We start from the raw sequence: 16,011 nt of genomic DNA, 5'->3' as shown, positions 1-16,011 counted from the left end.
ACTTGTGCTCACTTGCTTTTTCTCTCTGTGTCAAATAAATAAATAAAATCTTTTAAAAAATAAAAAATATAAAAATACCTTCTTGTCTTGCTAGGAATAGAAATACCTTACAACACATAAATCTAATATTCAACTCTCAGATTTTCAGGATATTTTCAGGAATTCATAACGTACAAAGGAGAAGCTGCCTCAAGTTGTTCAGCTGTGAAGGAAAGGAGAAAGTTAGGCAGTGTTTGGAGAATGCAAGGTCCAGAAAGAGTAGATTACCACCAACCAATCCATTGATTCTTAGTGAAAATATTGTTTTTGTTATTAATAACTGGAGATGTGGCCTGCCAGCATCCAAAGCGGTGGAGGTGGAGACAAGGATGGAATCTAAGTAACAGCAAAGTTGGGAAGCAAGCTGTTGGTTCGCGCTCATGACCGAAGCCTTGAATCCCTCTCTTCTGCCTGCTCTACTGCCCCCCCCACACACATCCCTCCCACCCTGCAGGATAGAAACAGGACGTGGGTCTCCAATCTGCAAGGACTGGTGGGGCAGGGAGAGCAACTGGTTTTGGAGGAATGAAAAAGCGAAGCTGCTTCGTCTTCACTTCAGGTTTGGTGGGAGTAGAATGAACAGGACAATAAACAAGACAAGAAACACTGGAACGTGGGTTTTGTGTAGGATGTGCTGGAACAGGTGTGGCAGCACCAAGTACTCCAGGGCTACATGAATCACAAGTAGTAATCCAGCCAGCAGCCACTACATATCCATAAGCACGTCTGAAGCAGTTTTATCCTACCACTCCCTCCTGCAACCTTCCCCACAACCCCCAGACCTCATTGCCCACAGTTCCACCACGGAAACTGTAGGAGTTCCACAGAGGGCTGGACTCCTTCCTAAACACTCCACCCATAGCTCCCAGCCCTGGGCCAAGCTGGTCCTGGGCACGCTGACGGTTCGTTGTTCATTCAATTAACTGTTAAGTGCATGGCAGGACAATTGAGAGGACGTCACTCCCCTAGCAGGCGCGTTAGTCAGATCCCCGCAAACACGGTGTCAAAAGACTACGCAGCGGCAGTGGATGTGTTACTGCCACCGAGGAAGCCTCCCATCAATCCGAGCCGCCGCTCACCCTCCAGGCGCGCGCGCCAGGGACCCGCCGCCCCGCCCACTCTCCTCGCACCTCCCCCGACGGAAGCGGAAACGGCGCGCGGCAGGCTGGTTCCGGAAGCCGCTCTCCTTCGCCTTCCTCGTTTGTCTCCTGTCACCATGGCGCTGGCCGTCTTGCGGGTCCTGGACCCCTTCCCGACCGAGGCACCCCCGTTGGCGGTGCTGCTGCCCCCCGGGGGCCCGTGGCCTGCAGCGGGGCTGGGCCTGGTGCTGGCTCTGCGGCCCGCAGGGGAGAGCCCCGCAGGGCCGGCGCTGCTTGTGGCGGCCCTGGAGGGACCGGGCGCGGAGACCGAAGAGCAGGGTCCAGGGCCCCCGCAGCTGCTGGTTAGCCGCGCGCTGCTGCGGCTCCTGGCTCTGGGCTCCGGGGCGTGGGTGCGGGCGCGCCCTGTGCGGCGGCCTCCGGCGCTGGGCTGGGCGCTGCTTGGCACTTCACCGGGGCCCGGGCTGGGACCGCGAGTCGGGCCGCTGCTGGTGCGGCGCGGAGAGGCCCTACCAGTGCCCGGACCGAGGGTGCTGGAGACGCGGCCGGCGTTGCAAGGGCTGCTGGGCCCAGGGACGCGGCTGGCAGTGACTGAGCTCCGTGGGCGGGCCAAACTGGGTCAGGAGGCTGGGGACAGCAGCCGGCCCCCACCCCCACCCGTGGTGTCGTCCTTCGCGGTTAACCGCACAGTCCGGCGACTCCGGGGAGTTCTGGGAGGGACTGGAGATTCACTGGGGGTAAGCCGGAGCTGTCTCCGTAGCCTGGGCCTCTTCCAGGGCGAATGGGTGTGGGTGACCCGAGCCGGAGAGTCGTCGAATACTTCCCAGCCACATTTGGCCAGGGTGCAGGTCCTAGAGCCTCGCTGGGACCTCTCTGAAAGGCTGGGACCCGGCTCTGGGCAGCCGGGAGAGCCCCTCGCTGACGGACTGGCCCTCGTGCCTGCCACTCTGGCTTTTAATCTCGGCTGTGATCCCCTGGAAGTGGGAGAGCTCAGAATTCAGGTAGGATACGGGACTGAGGTCAGGAATGCTTCCACTCCTTATTCCCTCTTATCTCAACTGAATTGGAAGAAGAGAGCTGTAGAATTTAGACCCCTTACTCCTTAGATCTTAATGTCCCTTAGTCTTATTTACCTATTCTCTACAATCAAAATATAATTCTCCATGGTGTAGTGGTGCATGGGAAGGGCTTTCATCCATTCAGGTGAAAGGAGAGAGTCATCCTCAAATTACCAGGTACATACAGTGTATTAATCTACTTAATCAGTTTATTGAATTGCTACAGTGTATCCAGAATTGTACTGAGTAATATGGAGGAGGATACCTCATTTCTTTTGCTCATGCTTATCCTTTACTTCAAATAGCTTTCTGTTCTTCTAGCCTCATCTGTTAAAGTCCTGCCATCCTTTCCTTCAAAGCCCATCTAAAGATGCTACCTCTTCTCAAAGCCTTACACCATCTTACCATATATTTGACAAGACTTCTTTCTCCTATAGCGTTTTGTACCTTTCTTAGAGCATTTATTTTCTGTCTTGTTATGATTATGTACGCTGTCTAATCCTCAGTTATATATTGTAAATTCTTTGAAGTGAAGGGTTCTTTATTATCTTTAGTGCCTGGTATTTGATTTTAATATTTTAGTAAATATACCCGAGAGAAATTTTTGGTTTCTGCCTTTAAGGAGATTACTTCAAGAAGATCATTGTATTTGGGGGGACAAATATAGTCTACTGTTTAATTAGGCACCTGGATATATGGTTTAGGCCTGTACTGTCCAATACGGAAGCCACTGGCTACAGTGTGGCTTTTTAACTTAAAACTAAATAAAACTTAAAACCGTTCTTCGAATGCTTCAGTTATGTGTCAAATGCTCAACAGCACATGTAGGTAACATTTCTATCACTGTAGAAAGTTCTGTTAGCTAAAACTGGCATAGCCAATTTGTGTTATAAGATGTCAAGAGGGATGTAAGATATGCATGAATGGGAGTCAGGTGTGGGTTTCCCTTTGAATGGAGGAAAAACTGGAGTCCTCAGACTGGAGCTCATTCAGCTGAACCAACCCTTTCAGCTTCAGCGAGATCATATCCTTTTCCCACAGCCTGAATTCAGTGTCCCCACTAATGTCCAATTAATAGCAATTCCAGTTGCTGCCTGGTGTCACTCAAAAGTACTTGTGGGAATTAAATGTCTTTACCACTTTCCTGGCTTAGGGTCAACTTAAAGATATCGCAGAAAGGTTATTTTTACTGAGGAACTTTTTGGAGCTAGAGTCAGAAATCTCTTCCTGGTGCCCATGAGGAGAGGTTTCTGTTCCTAGGGAAGATACAGGTATTCAGTTTGGCTACCTTAGGCCTCCCTCCCACAGGCCTTGTGGTTAGAGGATGCAAATAGAAACGTTGGCTGCTAAAGTTAAGGTAGGGCGGAGCCTGACTCCTTGGGAGAAGGTGATAAGGTGGTGGTTATTTCTCTAATAGAGATACTTGGAAGGCTCCAGCACCCCTGAAGACAAAGGAAGCCGCTCAGTGCTGCCTGAGCCTCTGTTTGCCAAAGAGTTACACATCGAAATTGTGTCCTCTCCCCACTACAGCACCAACGGAAATTATGACCATGTTCTTTACCGGCACTTTCAGACACCCAGGTTAGCTGCTTACCCCTTCAGGAGATAGCATCTCACCCTTGCTCTCCTCCTATCCCATGCCTTAGGTGCAGGTCCCACAGAGCTCTGACTTTACAAAGCCACATTTTAGGCAGTATTGTGGCTAGATGCTTCTTGGTGTGGCAGGTGGTCAATAGAAAGGAAATTGGTACCATGAGGTGAATCTGGACATTCTAAACTGAGAAGCCTCTTTGATTTGAGAGGGCCCGCAAAGAGCCAGGATCCTGCTTTGCCCCTCACTACTCTCTGATTCCCCCTTTCCAGCCTCTCTGCCATTCCCCCCAGCTCATTCTAGGTCAGACCTGTTCTCTGGACAACTGCTTGGGATCTCTGGGTGGGCGGTAGGCCCCTTACGGTCTGCGGGTTGGGAGTAGACATGAAGGGGGTATGTCAGGCCCATGCTCTTGACTCTTATCGTGAGCTGACCAGGGCCACTGCTGTGTTTGCAGGGCAGTCCAGGAAGGGGATGTTCTGTGTGTGCCAACAGTTGGGCAAGTAGAGATCCTGGAAGGAAGCCCAGAGAAACTGCCCAGGTACGCAGCTGTCTCTTATCCTACAGCTGGGATCCCTAACCCGGGTGCAAGAGTTCTATGATCCCCTCCCCACAAGTTTTGTGGAATAATTTTGTATATAAGAAAACTTGGTTGTCATGTACATTTTTAAAAAAGATTTTATTTATTTGAGAGAGCTAGAGAGCATGAGCATGGGGGAGAGGGAGAAAGAGGCTCCCCGCTGAACAGAGAGCTGGGGGGCTCAATCCCAGGACCCTGGGATCATGACCTGAGCCAAAGGCAGATACTTAGCCAACTGAGCCACCCAGGTACCCCTGTCATGTACATTTTTCTAGAGAAAAGGTACATGCTTTCTTCAGGTTCTCAAATAGGCGCAGGACTGAAAAAAGATTAAGAACCACTGCCTGCCACCTTTGGGACGTATTTATCCTCAAATTATTGGGTGGTCATCGGTACAGGAAGGCATTAAGAAGTTTAATGGCCTAGACCAACGTGAGATTCCTTGCTTTTCTTTCTTAACCACAGTGTCGTTTGGGCCAGGTTTTGGGCCACACCTCCCATATACCCAACATAAGGAGACCCAGGCTTTGATTTCTGCCCTGATTAATGCAGCGTGCACATGCAGCTTTTCAGTCCCGTCTCCCAGAGTGGGGGAGAGACAGATGGCTGCTGTCATTGACAGGCCTTCTCTTTTTCCTTACTCTCAAGAAAGAGTGAGAAATTAAGCATAAGTGACCTAAGCACCCAAAACAAGGAGTGCAACCTTTCTCCTCCCTGTAGACACTGATCACAGAGGTTCCATGTAAAAGGGTGAGACAAAGAATTCAGAGACTGCTTTGGCTTTCTGTGAAGCGGGGGAATGTGTAGCCTGATACCCCGGGACTGATTTCCTGTAGCAATGTACTAGAAGGAGGGCACAGCTAATAGACCCACTAATCCAGCATCCACAGGGGATTGCTTGTGAGGCGGTGAGGCCAGTCGGAAGGAACTGAGGCGTGGGAGTTGGCATGCCCAGGGTCTCCGGCCTAGCCAGCCTGGGTTCTCTGCCAAGACAGATGCATTGTCTGGATTGCCTGATTCATCCTTGATCAACATTCAGAGCTTGGTTCATTCAGAGCTGTGGTACCCATGTGAAGGGCCTGGTGGTAACCCCATTTAATGCTCATGGCACCCCTTTGAGCTTTCCCAAATCTTATCTACAACTGGGGCCTGGTAGAAAATGCCAGGCTGGCATGTATTAGTCACTTCCCACTCGTGTCTCCCATCTTAAATATAGCCAGTATCTACAGGCTAGCTTTCTGTAGGAGAACTACAGAATGCCCACCCTTTGTACTTCCAAAGGAAAGCTGGCACTGGACCCTTCTGAGACCTAGCACACAGTTTTTCCCCCTCAGCAGGTCCTGCAAAGGGAAGGGAAGCCTTGCTAGGAAGCTTCTGTGATCCCTGAAATGGAATTCCAATGTTGGTGGTGTAGCCCCTGGAGGCTGTTCCGCGGTTCCACTCCCCCAGAGCAAACCAGCAAGGATCCAGCTCCACTGTCTCCCGTCTGGCTCTTGAGAACACAGCCCAGCTTTCCCCAGCAATATCCAGATACGTTCAAGAGCTCTGATCCTTGTACTTACTGAGATGGTCCTGCTGTCCGTGGAAGGGGGGACTTCCCCCTAACCTCCCACGGTGCTGTTCCTCCTTGGATTCCACTGCTCACCATGTGCACTGTGACTCAGGGTTGAGAGGCCAGGTTCTAGCACTACCTACTGTTCATTTATACTGAATATCAGTAAGACACAGGCTTCCTTATGTTCCACTTTTTTTTTTTTTCAAGATTTTATTTATTTATTTGACAGAGAGAGTGAGGGAGCACAAGCAGGGGGAGCGGCAGAGGGAGAGGAAGAAGCAGGCTCCCTGATGAGCAGAGAGCTGATGCGGGACTTGATCCCAGGACCCTGGGATCATGACCTGAGCCGAAGGCAGACCCCCAACTGACTGAGCCACCCAGGTGCCCCATATGTTCCACATTTTATCACGATAACTGCCTACCCTAATAATCAGGAGAGTTCATAATACCAGTCTGCTGTTCTTCTCCCCTCCACCTGGCGTTATTCCCACACACCCCACTTTGCTGCCAGAGTAAGCAGCTTTACAACAGACCACGTGAACAAAGGAATTTGCACCGACTGGAACTTAAAAGAGGCCCCAGTTCTAGTCTGGGCCAAGTCATTGCTCTTCCACCTGAGGATTAAAGAGGGAAGTAGTTCGTCATTTCTTTTCTGGAAGATCGGGCTAGTCACTGCTGCCTGCTCCCCACTCTCTGCACCCTTTGTAGGCTGAGCGCCCCCCTTACTCTGAGACTAGCCAGTGAGTGCACAGCCCTGGTTACGGCTGGGGAAGCTTTAAAAAAATGCAGATGCCTGAACCCCACCCCAGACCTGTTTGCGCAGAGTCAAGGTGAGGCTGGGGCCTGTGCAGTCTTTATTTTTACGAAAGGAGGGAAAAATGCTCATTTAAAATATTGAGATGGGCGCCTGGCTGGCTCAGTCAGTAGAGGATGCAACTCTTAATCTTAGGGTCATGAGTTCAAGCCCCACATCTGGCGTAGAGATTACTTTTTTAAAAACATCTAATTCACATGTTTAAAGTGTACGATTCAGGGCGCCTGGGTAGCGCAGTCGTTAGGCGTCTGCCTTCGGCTCAGGGCATGATCCCGGCGTTCCGGTATCGAGCCCCACATCAGGCTCCTCCGCTGGGAGCCTGCTTCTTCCTCTCCCACTCCCCCTGCTTGTGTTCCCTCTCTCGCTGGCTGTCTATCTCTGTCAAATAAATAAATAAAAAATCTTAAAAAAAAAAAAAGTGTACGATTCAGGGGCGCCTGGGTGGCTCGGTTGGTTAAGCATCTGCCTTCGGCTCAGGTCATGATCTCAGGGTCCTGGGATCGAGCCCCACATTGGGCTCCCTGCTCAGTGGGGAGTCTGCTTCTCCCTCTCCCCCCTGTTCATGCTCTTCTTCTCTCAAATAAATAAATCTTAAAAAAAAAAATAAAATGTACAATTCAGTGGCTTTTACTATATTCATAAGGTTATGCAACCAACACCACTAATTCCAGAACATTTTCTTCCCCCGCCACACCCCTGCCCATTAGCAGACCCTCCCTACTCCCCCCTTCCCTCAGCCCCCAGCAATTACCAATCTGCTGAACAGAATCGTACAATATGTGGGAGATGTTGATTTTCAAGTTTCACAGATAATTCTAATGTGCAGCCAAAATAAAGAATTAATCATTAGATGTCTTTAATAAGGAATCTGCAATTAGATTTCGTGGGTTATTGAATAAGACCCAAGGGACCCTTCCTGCTGACGTGTTGGAAGGCTTTGGGAGGTATGACTTGGAGGGGAAGACTGTATTCTAGAGCCAGTGAAAATGGTCAGATGATCATTGGTTAATGCAGCTGTAGCTTCTCCCCCTGGAATGGGTGGGTAGGCCATTTACCTGGAGAAACACGTCCCCAAGGCTCTCTGATGGTTGCCATGAGGGATGTGGAGGGCCGTTATAGCTCCTGTCCTCAAAATGTGCAGGAGCCAGCCAGGGAGATAAGAAAGGCTCCTTTACCCCTCCTCCTGTCCCCTTCCTCACCCCCTGCCATGTCTGGGGGCAGTTACTCGTGCTGTTCTTGAGTTTGTCCCTGCGGTCGAGCTCTATGATGGAGACAGCCACCTCGTCCTTAGGGAGAGGTGTATGTGGGCTCTGGATCTGTGCGGTTCATTGGGCTTCTTTCCTACAGGTGGCGGGAAATGTTTTTTAAAGTGAAGAAAACCATTGGGGAAGCTCCTGATGGGCCGACCAGCGCATACTTGGCGGACACCACTCATACCTCCTTGTACTTGGTGAGGCCCTGGGGATGGGACTAGACCTGAGAAGAGGAACAGAAACAGCTTCCAGACACTAAAGCTTCCTCCCGCCTTTCCCAGGTGGGTTCTACCCTGAGCCCAGTTCCAAGGCTCGCTTCAGGAGAATCCACTCCTTGGAACAGCTTGTCTCCTCCGGGCCTGGAGACCTTGGTGACTGAGCTCTGTGCTGCCCTGAAGCCTCGCCTCCAGCCTGGGTGAGTGAAGCCACGGCCTCAGGGTGGGAGAGAAACCTGCTCGGAACATCTCTGGAGGGGCAGTGGACTGGACAATCAGTCCCTAATGCGCTGGCCGGCGTAGGGTTGGGGGGACCTCCCTCAAACCAGGATGCCCAGGCCACTAGCCCATGTCCTTTCTATAAGCAAATTCCTAGGTTCCTTTCTGGGGACAACCTCCATCCTCCAAGGTTGGCTGTAGAAGAAAAATCTCCCCCAGGGACAGTTGTCTCTGAGACTGCCCTTCCCCTTGGGGAGCCCACTAGCCAGTCTGGCCTTCACCGCCCTGGGCCCAAATGCTACAGCTCCTCAAGCCGCTGGCCTAAGTGTAGACACAGACCTTCCCCTGACTCCTCTGGGTGTCATCCAAGGCTTTACAGGAGGCAGTGATGACAAAAGGGAATTGTTCTGGCTGCTGGATGCACTCCGTGCCCCTGCCAGGGCACCAGAGGTGGCATGGGAACTATGGCTTCACCACGTGCAAATAGCCCTGGAGGAGGAGGGGTGCCACAAGGAGAGGGAGGTGCCTGCTTTCTCCATCCGAGGGTCCCTCTGTTGCTGGGGGTTTGAGCAGAGTGGAGGAGGCCAGTGTCTGCCCTCTCGTTGCAGAGGTGCCCTGTTGACAGGAACCAGCAGTGTCCTTCTTCGGGGTCCCCCGGGCAGTGGGAAAACCACAGCCATCACTGCAGCCTGCAGCCGCCTCGGGCTCCACCTGCTGAAGGTGAGGGTACCTGGAGAGTCGAACCCCAGCTACCCCTCCCGGCCTAGATTCTCCCTCTCCCCTCCCCCTTCTGGCCACCAGCCTGGCCCCAGCACTTCAGCCGGGTGGGCTGGTTGGTCAGGCCTGTTCCCATGATTCTCAGCTACGGGAAGATAACTTTCAAAAAAGGAAGGGGTTTGGAGATTGTGGTGGGTAGTCCAGGGAATGAGGTTAGGGTAGAGAGGAGGTAGGCCTTGGCCAGTGTTCCCTTCTCCCCCATCTCCGCCCTCTAAATAAAAGATGGCCTGCACCTTCTTCTGGCTCTTCTCCCGCCCGTCCTGCGTCCATCACGCCTGCCCTTTGCTCACAGACCGTTGGGGCCTCGTCCCCAGGTGCCCTGCTCCAGCCTCTGTGCGGACAGTAGCGGGGCTGTGGAGACAAAACTGCAGGCCGCCTTCTCCCGGGCCCGGCGCTGCCGGCCTGTGGTTCTGTTGCTCACAGCCGTGGACCTTCTGGGCCGGGACCGTGATGGGCTGGGTGAGGATGCCCGTGTGGTGGCCACGCTGCGTCGCCTCCTCCTCGACGAGGACCCCCTCACCAGGTGTGGTACAGAGCTGGGTCTGCAAAACGGCGGGGCCCAGGCCCCCCACTTCTCTTCAGCCTTTCGTCCTCTCTTCCTCAATGGCTTCTCCGACATCTCGCCCATGTGGCTGTCCTCCAGACGGTCCTGAGCTGAGCAGCTTGGGGTGTCCAGAGGGAGGGGGATGCGGTCCCTCGTATTTTGGGGGGCACTGTGTCGGGGAAAAAACACAGCCTCTGCCGTCAGTGAGCTCCCTGTGTGAGGGCGGGAACCACAGGCCCTCCCTCAAGCTGTGCCCATGGGGTGAGCGCTGGGTCTCACCTCCCCGTCCCGCCCCAGCAGCCACCTGCCTCCCCGCCCTGCCGCACCGTCGCGACAAGACGGCGCTCAGGTGCCGCCAGCCACGCTCTTGCCCTCAGCGCCCACTCTGTGTCTGCAGCCGCCTGCCCCTGATGGTCGTGGCCACCACGAGCCGGGCCCAGGACCTGCCTGCCGACGTGCAGACGGCGTTTCCTCACGAGCTGGAGGTGCCCGCGTTGTCAGAGGGGCGGCGGCTCAGTGTCCTGCGGGCGCTCACCGCCCACCTCCCCCTGGGCCAGGAGGTGAACCTGGCGCAGCTGGCACGGCGCTGCGCAGTGAGTACCGAGGCGGGGCACCCCCCCAGTCCCGCTGCCCTGCCCGTGCGGGCTTCACCCCGGGCCTCTGCTCCCGCTGGGGGCAGGTCTCCTGCGGGTTCCTGCCTGCCGTGCCCTGCTCACGCGCCCTCTCCTGCGGTTCCCCAGGGCTTCGTGGTGGGGGATCTCTATGCCCTTTTGACCCACAGCAGCCGGGCAGCCTGCGCCAGGATCAAGAACTCGGGGTAGGGAAACTGGGCACAGGAGGGAAGAGAAGGCAAGAGGAAATATGGTGGGGGGCGGGGGGCTGGGTAGGGGGAAGAGGAACCAGGGCCTTGACGGGTGGTTGGGGGGATGCTTTCAGTCAGGCCCTCCGGAGGTCCTCCTGGGTTTCTCTTTGCAGTTTGGCAGGTGGCTGGAGTGAGGAGGACGAGGGGGAGCTCTGTGCTGCTGGCTTTCCTCTCCTGGCTGAGGATTTCAGGCAGGCACTGGAACAGCTGCAGACAGCTCAGTCCCAGGCCATTGGCGCCCCCAAGGTAGGACTCCAGCTCCTTGGAGGTAGGACAGGAGCTCTCACCACCACCCCGTCCCCAACCACATACTCTCCATCTCCTAGATCCCTTCAGTGTCCTGGCATGATGTGGGCGGGCTGCAGGAGGTGAAGAAGGAGATTCTGGAGACCATTCAGCTCCCTCTAGAGCACCCCGAGCTGCTGAGCCTGGGCCTCAGGCGCTCAGGTCTTCTGCTCCATGGTCCCCCTGGCACGGGCAAGACCCTCCTGGCCAAGGCAGTGGCTACTGAATGCTGTCTTACCTTCCTCAGGTGGCAAGGGGGTGTGGAAGGGGTGCTGGGCGGGCTGGGGAGCAGGAGGGGCTGGCTGGTCAGTTGCGTGTTCACGCATCTGACGAATCTCACCCTCTCCCTCAGCGTGAAGGGGCCTGAACTCATCAACATGTATGTGGGCCAGAGTGAGGAGAATGTGCGAGAAGGTGAGTGAGGAGAGGCCAGCCTTCCAGCCCCTCCCAAACCCTAATGGCCCTTGCGCTGCCCCCCCACCCTCCCGCGACTCCAGGTCTTTCCACCGTCGCATGGTCCTTTCTCCAGAGGACCTGCCCAGGGTGGCCTAGTACCTGGACTGATGAACTGTCACACCTGGCTTTCCCTCCTCCGTCGCATGACTTCACACCCCCCTGAGCTTCCCCCTCCTGGGGGTCCCTTTCTTTCCTCAGTGTTTGCCAGGGCCAGGGCCGCGGCTCCCTGCATTATCTTCTTTGATGAGCTGGACTCCCTGGCCCCGAGCCGGGGGCGAAGCGGAGACTCTGGAGGTGTGATGGACAGGTGGGGGTCTGAACCTGATTGGAGTCTGGGGTCCAAGACGGAGGGACGTGAGACAGGCTGCAGCAGTCTCCAGAGCCCCAGGAGTTCCTGCCATTCCAGTTCCAAAATAGTATAACAACAAAAAGGGGGCCGCGGAGTCGGGTGAGGGACACTGAGGAGAACGGGGGGCCTGCGTGGAGGGATCTCCAGGGCACAACCGTGCAGGCAGCCCTGGGGGAAGGCCTGCAAGGAGGGGCCCCACAGGCAGGGTGGAGGCTGAGGAAGGGCCGAGGACTGTCTGGCCTCCACATGCCCGTTTGCAGGGTGGTGTCTCAGCTCCTGGCTGAGCTGGACGGGCTTCACAGCACTCAGGATGTGTTTGCGATTGGAGCCACCAACAGACCAGACCTCCTGGACCCTGCCCTTCTGCGGCCTGGCAGGTGCGCACCCATCTGGGCCTGGCCCTTGACCCCCCTCCTCTGCCTCTCCACCCTCGTGCTGGGCTCCCTGACACTTATGCCTGCCTATCTCCTTCAAGATTTGACAAGCTGGTGTTCGTGGGGGTGAGCGAGGACCGCGCCTCCCAGCTGCGTGTCCTAAGTGCCATCACACGCAAGTATGCCCCGTTAGGGGGAGACTCCCGAAGGGCTTGGGCCTTGGGATGGTCGGGGCTGCCTTTTGACAGTTTCTTTCCTCTCTCTGCACAACAGGTTCAAGCTGGAGCCCTCTGTGAGTTTGGTGAACGTGCTGGATCGCTGCCCTCCCCAGCTGACGGGTGCAGACCTCTATTCCCTCTGCTCTGATGCCATGACAGTGGCTCTCAAACGCAGGGTCCGGGACCTGGAGGAAGGTGAGCCACTTGCCAGCCCCAGAGGCCTGGTTTCCAGAGGGGAACCAGGCCTGCTCCTGGATTTCAGAGGAGGGACTGTTGACATTTGGGGGCCTCTGGGCAAGCAGATGCCCACCCTAGGGCTCTCCCCTCCTCAGACACAGACCACAGCCTCTGTTGCCCCCTCGTCCCCCCAGGGCTGGAGCCCGGGAGCTCGGCTCTGCTCCTCACCATGGAGGACCTGCTGCAGGCCGCTGCCCGGCTGCAGCCCTCAGTCAGCGAGCAGGAACTGCTCCGGTACCAGCGCACCCAACGCAAGCTGGCCGCCTGCTAGGAGCCTTGTGCCGTCTGGGAGCCTGCCCCGAGGCCTAACGGTGCTTAGGTACCCCCACAGACCCCTGGGAGAGCAAAGGGCTCCTCTGCATGCTGCTGTGGCACCAAAGGCTGCCTACTTCCAGGAGACCCCCCTTGGTGCCGAGGGCTCGAAGGACATCATCCCCTGCCTACCTGTTTGTCCTTCCAGGCCAGCTCCAGCTCCAAGACTAAAGACCCTTTGTTCAGGAGGGGGCGCTTGTGCCTGGATGGAGCTCTGGGGATGCGCCCCCCCCCCAGGGAGCCCAGTCTTGGCTGAAAATAAAGTGTATGCTGCCCCCTGCTGGTTGTGTCTGAAAGGCTGGAGTGGGGGCGAGCAAGCCTGTGGAAGGAGTCAGCCCCAGGGGAGGGCACACCGGGGAGCTCAAACCTTTGGACAGACACGCAGGGCAAGCGGGAACTGAAAAAGGCACAGACTGTATTTGCTCACCCTTCCATTTGCCTGAACATAAATCCCCGCGCCCGCAGCAGCAGTCTGCTCCTCCCCACACCCCAGGATCTGCAGTGCCTGGACAGAGGGCTGTAGGAGCTGAGGCCGCGCTCAGTCCGTCCTCTTGAGCACGTGGATGAAATAGCAAGGAATGTAGGCCTGGCCCGGCTTGTAAGGCTTGAAGTCTCCCAGGACGCTGTGCTGGCACCTGCCCCCGAAGGCAGCTCGGAGCAACTCCGTGAAGGAAGCCAAGCAGTGCGGGTAGTAGGAGAGCCGGAACTTGCTGCAACAGAGCGCCCGAGCAGCCGTGAGGACTGGTGCCTCAGCACCACCCCCTCCACCCCCTGCCGAGCCCAGTGGGTACCTCAAGCCAGGAGAACCATCCTGGCCAGCCCCTGGCACCTGCACCGTATAGTCCAGCGTCACCATGTGGGCCTTGTTGTTCACTGTCAGCACGGACGTCGTGATGTCCTTGGTCAAGTCACTCTGTAGGCGGTGGTGCCGGCTGCATTAGCCTTTGCAGCCACCGTGGGGCCTGGACCCCGGGATCACATCCCCCATGCTGGGCCTACCCCCCGGGACCCCACCTTGTAGTAGATGTTCTTTCCTGGGGGTGCGCAGCCTGTGCTGAGGATGTGGTCATAGTTGCGATGATCGATGACCAGCAGGCCCCCTGACCGCACCGCGCTCGCGATGTTCCTCAGCGCCAGCCGGTGCTCGCTCTGGTCTCCTAAGCTCCAGGCAGGGCAGAGAGGCTGCGTTTGCTGAGGGCCCCGAGCTCCCCTCCCTCCGATCTTCCTCCTCCCCGGGGATACCGACGCCAAGGCAGAGAGGAGCAGAAAACAGAGTCTGCTCTGACAGGAGAGCAGGCACCCTGGGGTCTGTGGAGAGAGGTATAGCTCAGAGCAAGGGCCAGGCTCCAGGCCACACCCTGCCTCACCTCTGCAGTCTGGCAGGTGGGCAAAACTGTTTCCAAGGCAGATGACAGCATCGAAGCCACCCCCTGGTGGCTGGGGCACATCTTTGTCCAGAGTCATCCAGTTGGCTTCTTCGATGACTGGGACCAGGAAGGGGAAGAGGGATCAGGGTGGCACCATGGCACCAGCAGGACCCACCTCCACCAAGTGCAGCCTTGCCTCAGTTTCCCCTTCAAGACTCATGGGGATTCCCCATGTGGTTAGGGGGAGGGGATCATTATGGCTATGGAGGGTGAAAGGAAGGGGGGATGGAAGCTATGATTGGGAAGAATGGCTCTGTGCTTACCGGTTTTTATTTGGGAGAAGGAAGAAGACACTACAAACGTCATTAAAACTAGCCCCGCATTACCAGATACCTCATTCTTTCCAGGGAAACGAAAGTAATTTTGCTGTCCCCGTAAGGAAAACAAACACCCCAGCACAAGAACTTAAGGAGCCCAGGGCAGAGAGCACTGCGTCCCGGGGTGCTGGGCAGGGAGGGCCTGACTGGGCATGCGTACCCCACTTGTCGAAGGCTGGCTCACGCCGCCGGTTCCAGCGCTCTTTCAGTGCGTACTTCAGCATCTTGTCACTGGCGTCCACACTGGTCACGCTGAAGCCCTCTTCCACCAGCATGATGGAGTCCACCCTGGGCAGGGCCAGAGGTGAGGGGGGCAGTCAGGGGGCCTGGGAAGGTGAGGAGAAGGAAGGCCCTGTGCTGGACGCTTCCGTCTCCTCCACTCGAGTCCATTCCTCTTCTTCCTCTCCCCAGGCTCTCTCCACCGACCTCAAATGAGGTTCCTCACCCCCGTTCCTTATCACCCGGGAGCAACTTTCTGGTTTTATTTTTTTAGCACCCATTCAGAGCCAGGCATTCTATCAACGTGCACTAATCCTCATGGCAACCCCGTGAGGTAGACGGTGTTATCCCCACTTGAGAGATGGGGCAAACTGAGGCTCCTGCGATTTAGGAACCCGTGCACGGGGAGGCAGTATAGCGCCAGGTTCGGAGCATAGACCAGACCCTAACCAACCCGGGTCTGAATCTCCTCTCTGCTAGGTAGAGGGCCTTCACTCCTCTGAAGCAGGTTTTCCACAGCTGTACACGGGATATCACTCCTTATCTCATGAGGTTTTGTAAGGACCTTAAAAATGGATGTATGCAAAGCTCCTGGCACAGCGCGTGGCACGGGCAAATATTGAACGACTGTTAACAACACCGCCCAAGGCCATCCCTGGGGAGCAGTGCCAGAGCCAGGACCCGTAAGAGTTGCCGTCGGTCTGGCCCCAAAGCCGGGCCGCCGTGTCGCCCCGAGGAGCCGGCCGTCCCCACCCTGCGTCCCCACCCTGAGGTGCCCACACCCAGCTCGCACGCACCCTGGGTGTCCTCGGCCCCGCCTCCTGCCCGCTCTACCCCGCGGCCCGGCCCCCGGCTGGAGGCTGCGGGACGAGCCTGGAGGAGGTGCCTCCGCCGCCCCCGCCCCGGCTCACCCGGTGCCGCAGGCCACGTCGAGCACCCGCTGGCAGCCGTGCTGGCGCAGCAGCCCGAGCAGCCAGGACTTGTACTCGGCCGTGCGGCTGCGGGTGTCCCCGATATAGAGCTGCCACACGCGCGCCGCCTCTCCGTCTGCGTACTGGTCCGGGAGCCCTTCGGCCCCCACCCCCAGGGAGCGCGTGCGATACACGCTGTCCACCATCCTGCGGCGCGCCTGGCTCGGCGGCCGCCCCGCTCCGCATTTATAGAGCGCGGCGCTGCCAGCCGCCCGCCGCCCCACCTGCCCAATGGCAGGTGA

At 56.4% G+C, this 16,011-nt stretch overlaps 2 protein-coding genes across 3 annotated transcripts; one reads left to right on the top strand and one right to left on the bottom strand.

The window, feature by feature from the left end:
• The first annotated feature begins 1,194 nt into the window (after positions 1-1,194).
• On the top strand, positions 1,195-13,259 carry PEX6 (peroxisomal biogenesis factor 6). 2 transcript variants are annotated; one of them, XM_034647806.1, is made up of 18 exons: positions 1,195-2,137; positions 3,612-3,775; positions 4,243-4,326; positions 8,082-8,184; positions 8,269-8,402; positions 9,030-9,141; positions 9,513-9,721; positions 10,140-10,335; positions 10,483-10,559; positions 10,718-10,850; positions 10,931-11,136; positions 11,242-11,303; positions 11,544-11,652; positions 11,955-12,071; positions 12,170-12,247; positions 12,342-12,481; positions 12,658-12,842; positions 12,984-13,259. In XM_034647806.1, exons 1-17 carry the CDS (start codon positions 1,256-1,258, stop codon positions 12,792-12,794), a joined length of 2,943 nt encoding a protein of 980 aa, XP_034503697.1. In that variant the 5' UTR covers positions 1,195-1,255; the 3' UTR covers positions 12,795-12,842; positions 12,984-13,259. The 2 variants fall into 2 exon arrangements, with proteins under 2 accessions (XP_034503697.1, XP_019649968.2); XM_019794409.2 differs by having other exon boundaries at positions 12,658-13,259.
• On the bottom strand, positions 13,231-15,940 carry GNMT (glycine N-methyltransferase). Its single transcript, XM_002914479.3, has 6 exons — positions 15,710-15,940; positions 14,740-14,867; positions 14,203-14,319; positions 13,850-13,992; positions 13,627-13,748; positions 13,231-13,545 (listed from the first exon to the last, which is right to left on the bottom strand). The coding sequence occupies exons 1-6, from the start codon at positions 15,913-15,915 to the stop codon at positions 13,374-13,376; spliced, it is 888 nt and encodes a 295-aa protein (XP_002914525.2). The 5' UTR covers positions 15,916-15,940; the 3' UTR covers positions 13,231-13,373.
• Positions 15,941-16,011: the final 71 nt, after the last annotated feature.

Source organism: Ailuropoda melanoleuca, chromosome 19 (assembly GCF_002007445.2).
Source record: "Ailuropoda melanoleuca isolate Jingjing chromosome 19, ASM200744v2, whole genome shotgun sequence".
Classification (NCBI taxonomy): domain Eukaryota; kingdom Metazoa; phylum Chordata; class Mammalia; order Carnivora; family Ursidae; genus Ailuropoda; species Ailuropoda melanoleuca.
This window is presented reverse-complemented; position numbering and strand designations above follow the sequence as displayed.

Coding starts and splice junctions, on each gene's coding strand:
- PEX6 (XM_034647806.1), top strand. CDS start 1,256: ATGGCGCTGGCCGTCTTGCGGGTCCTGGACCCCTTCCCGACCGAGGCA. Junction 2,138..3,611: donor TGGGAGAGCTCAGAATTCAG/GTAGGATACGGG, acceptor TTTCTCTAATAG/AGATACTTGGAAGGCTCCAG. Junction 12,482..12,657: donor GGTCCGGGACCTGGAGGAAG/GTGAGCCACTTG, acceptor TCGTCCCCCCAG/GGCTGGAGCCCGGGAGCTCG.
- GNMT (XM_002914479.3), bottom strand. CDS start 15,915: ATGGTGGACAGCGTGTATCGCACGCGCTCCCTGGGGGTGGGGGCCGAA. Junction 14,868..15,709: donor GACGTGGCCTGCGGCACCGG/GTGAGCCGGGGC, acceptor GGCCCTGCCCAG/GGTGGACTCCATCATGCTGG. Junction 13,749..13,849: donor GAAAGAACATCTACTACAAG/GTGGGGTCCCGG, acceptor CACCGCCTACAG/AGTGACTTGACCAAGGACAT.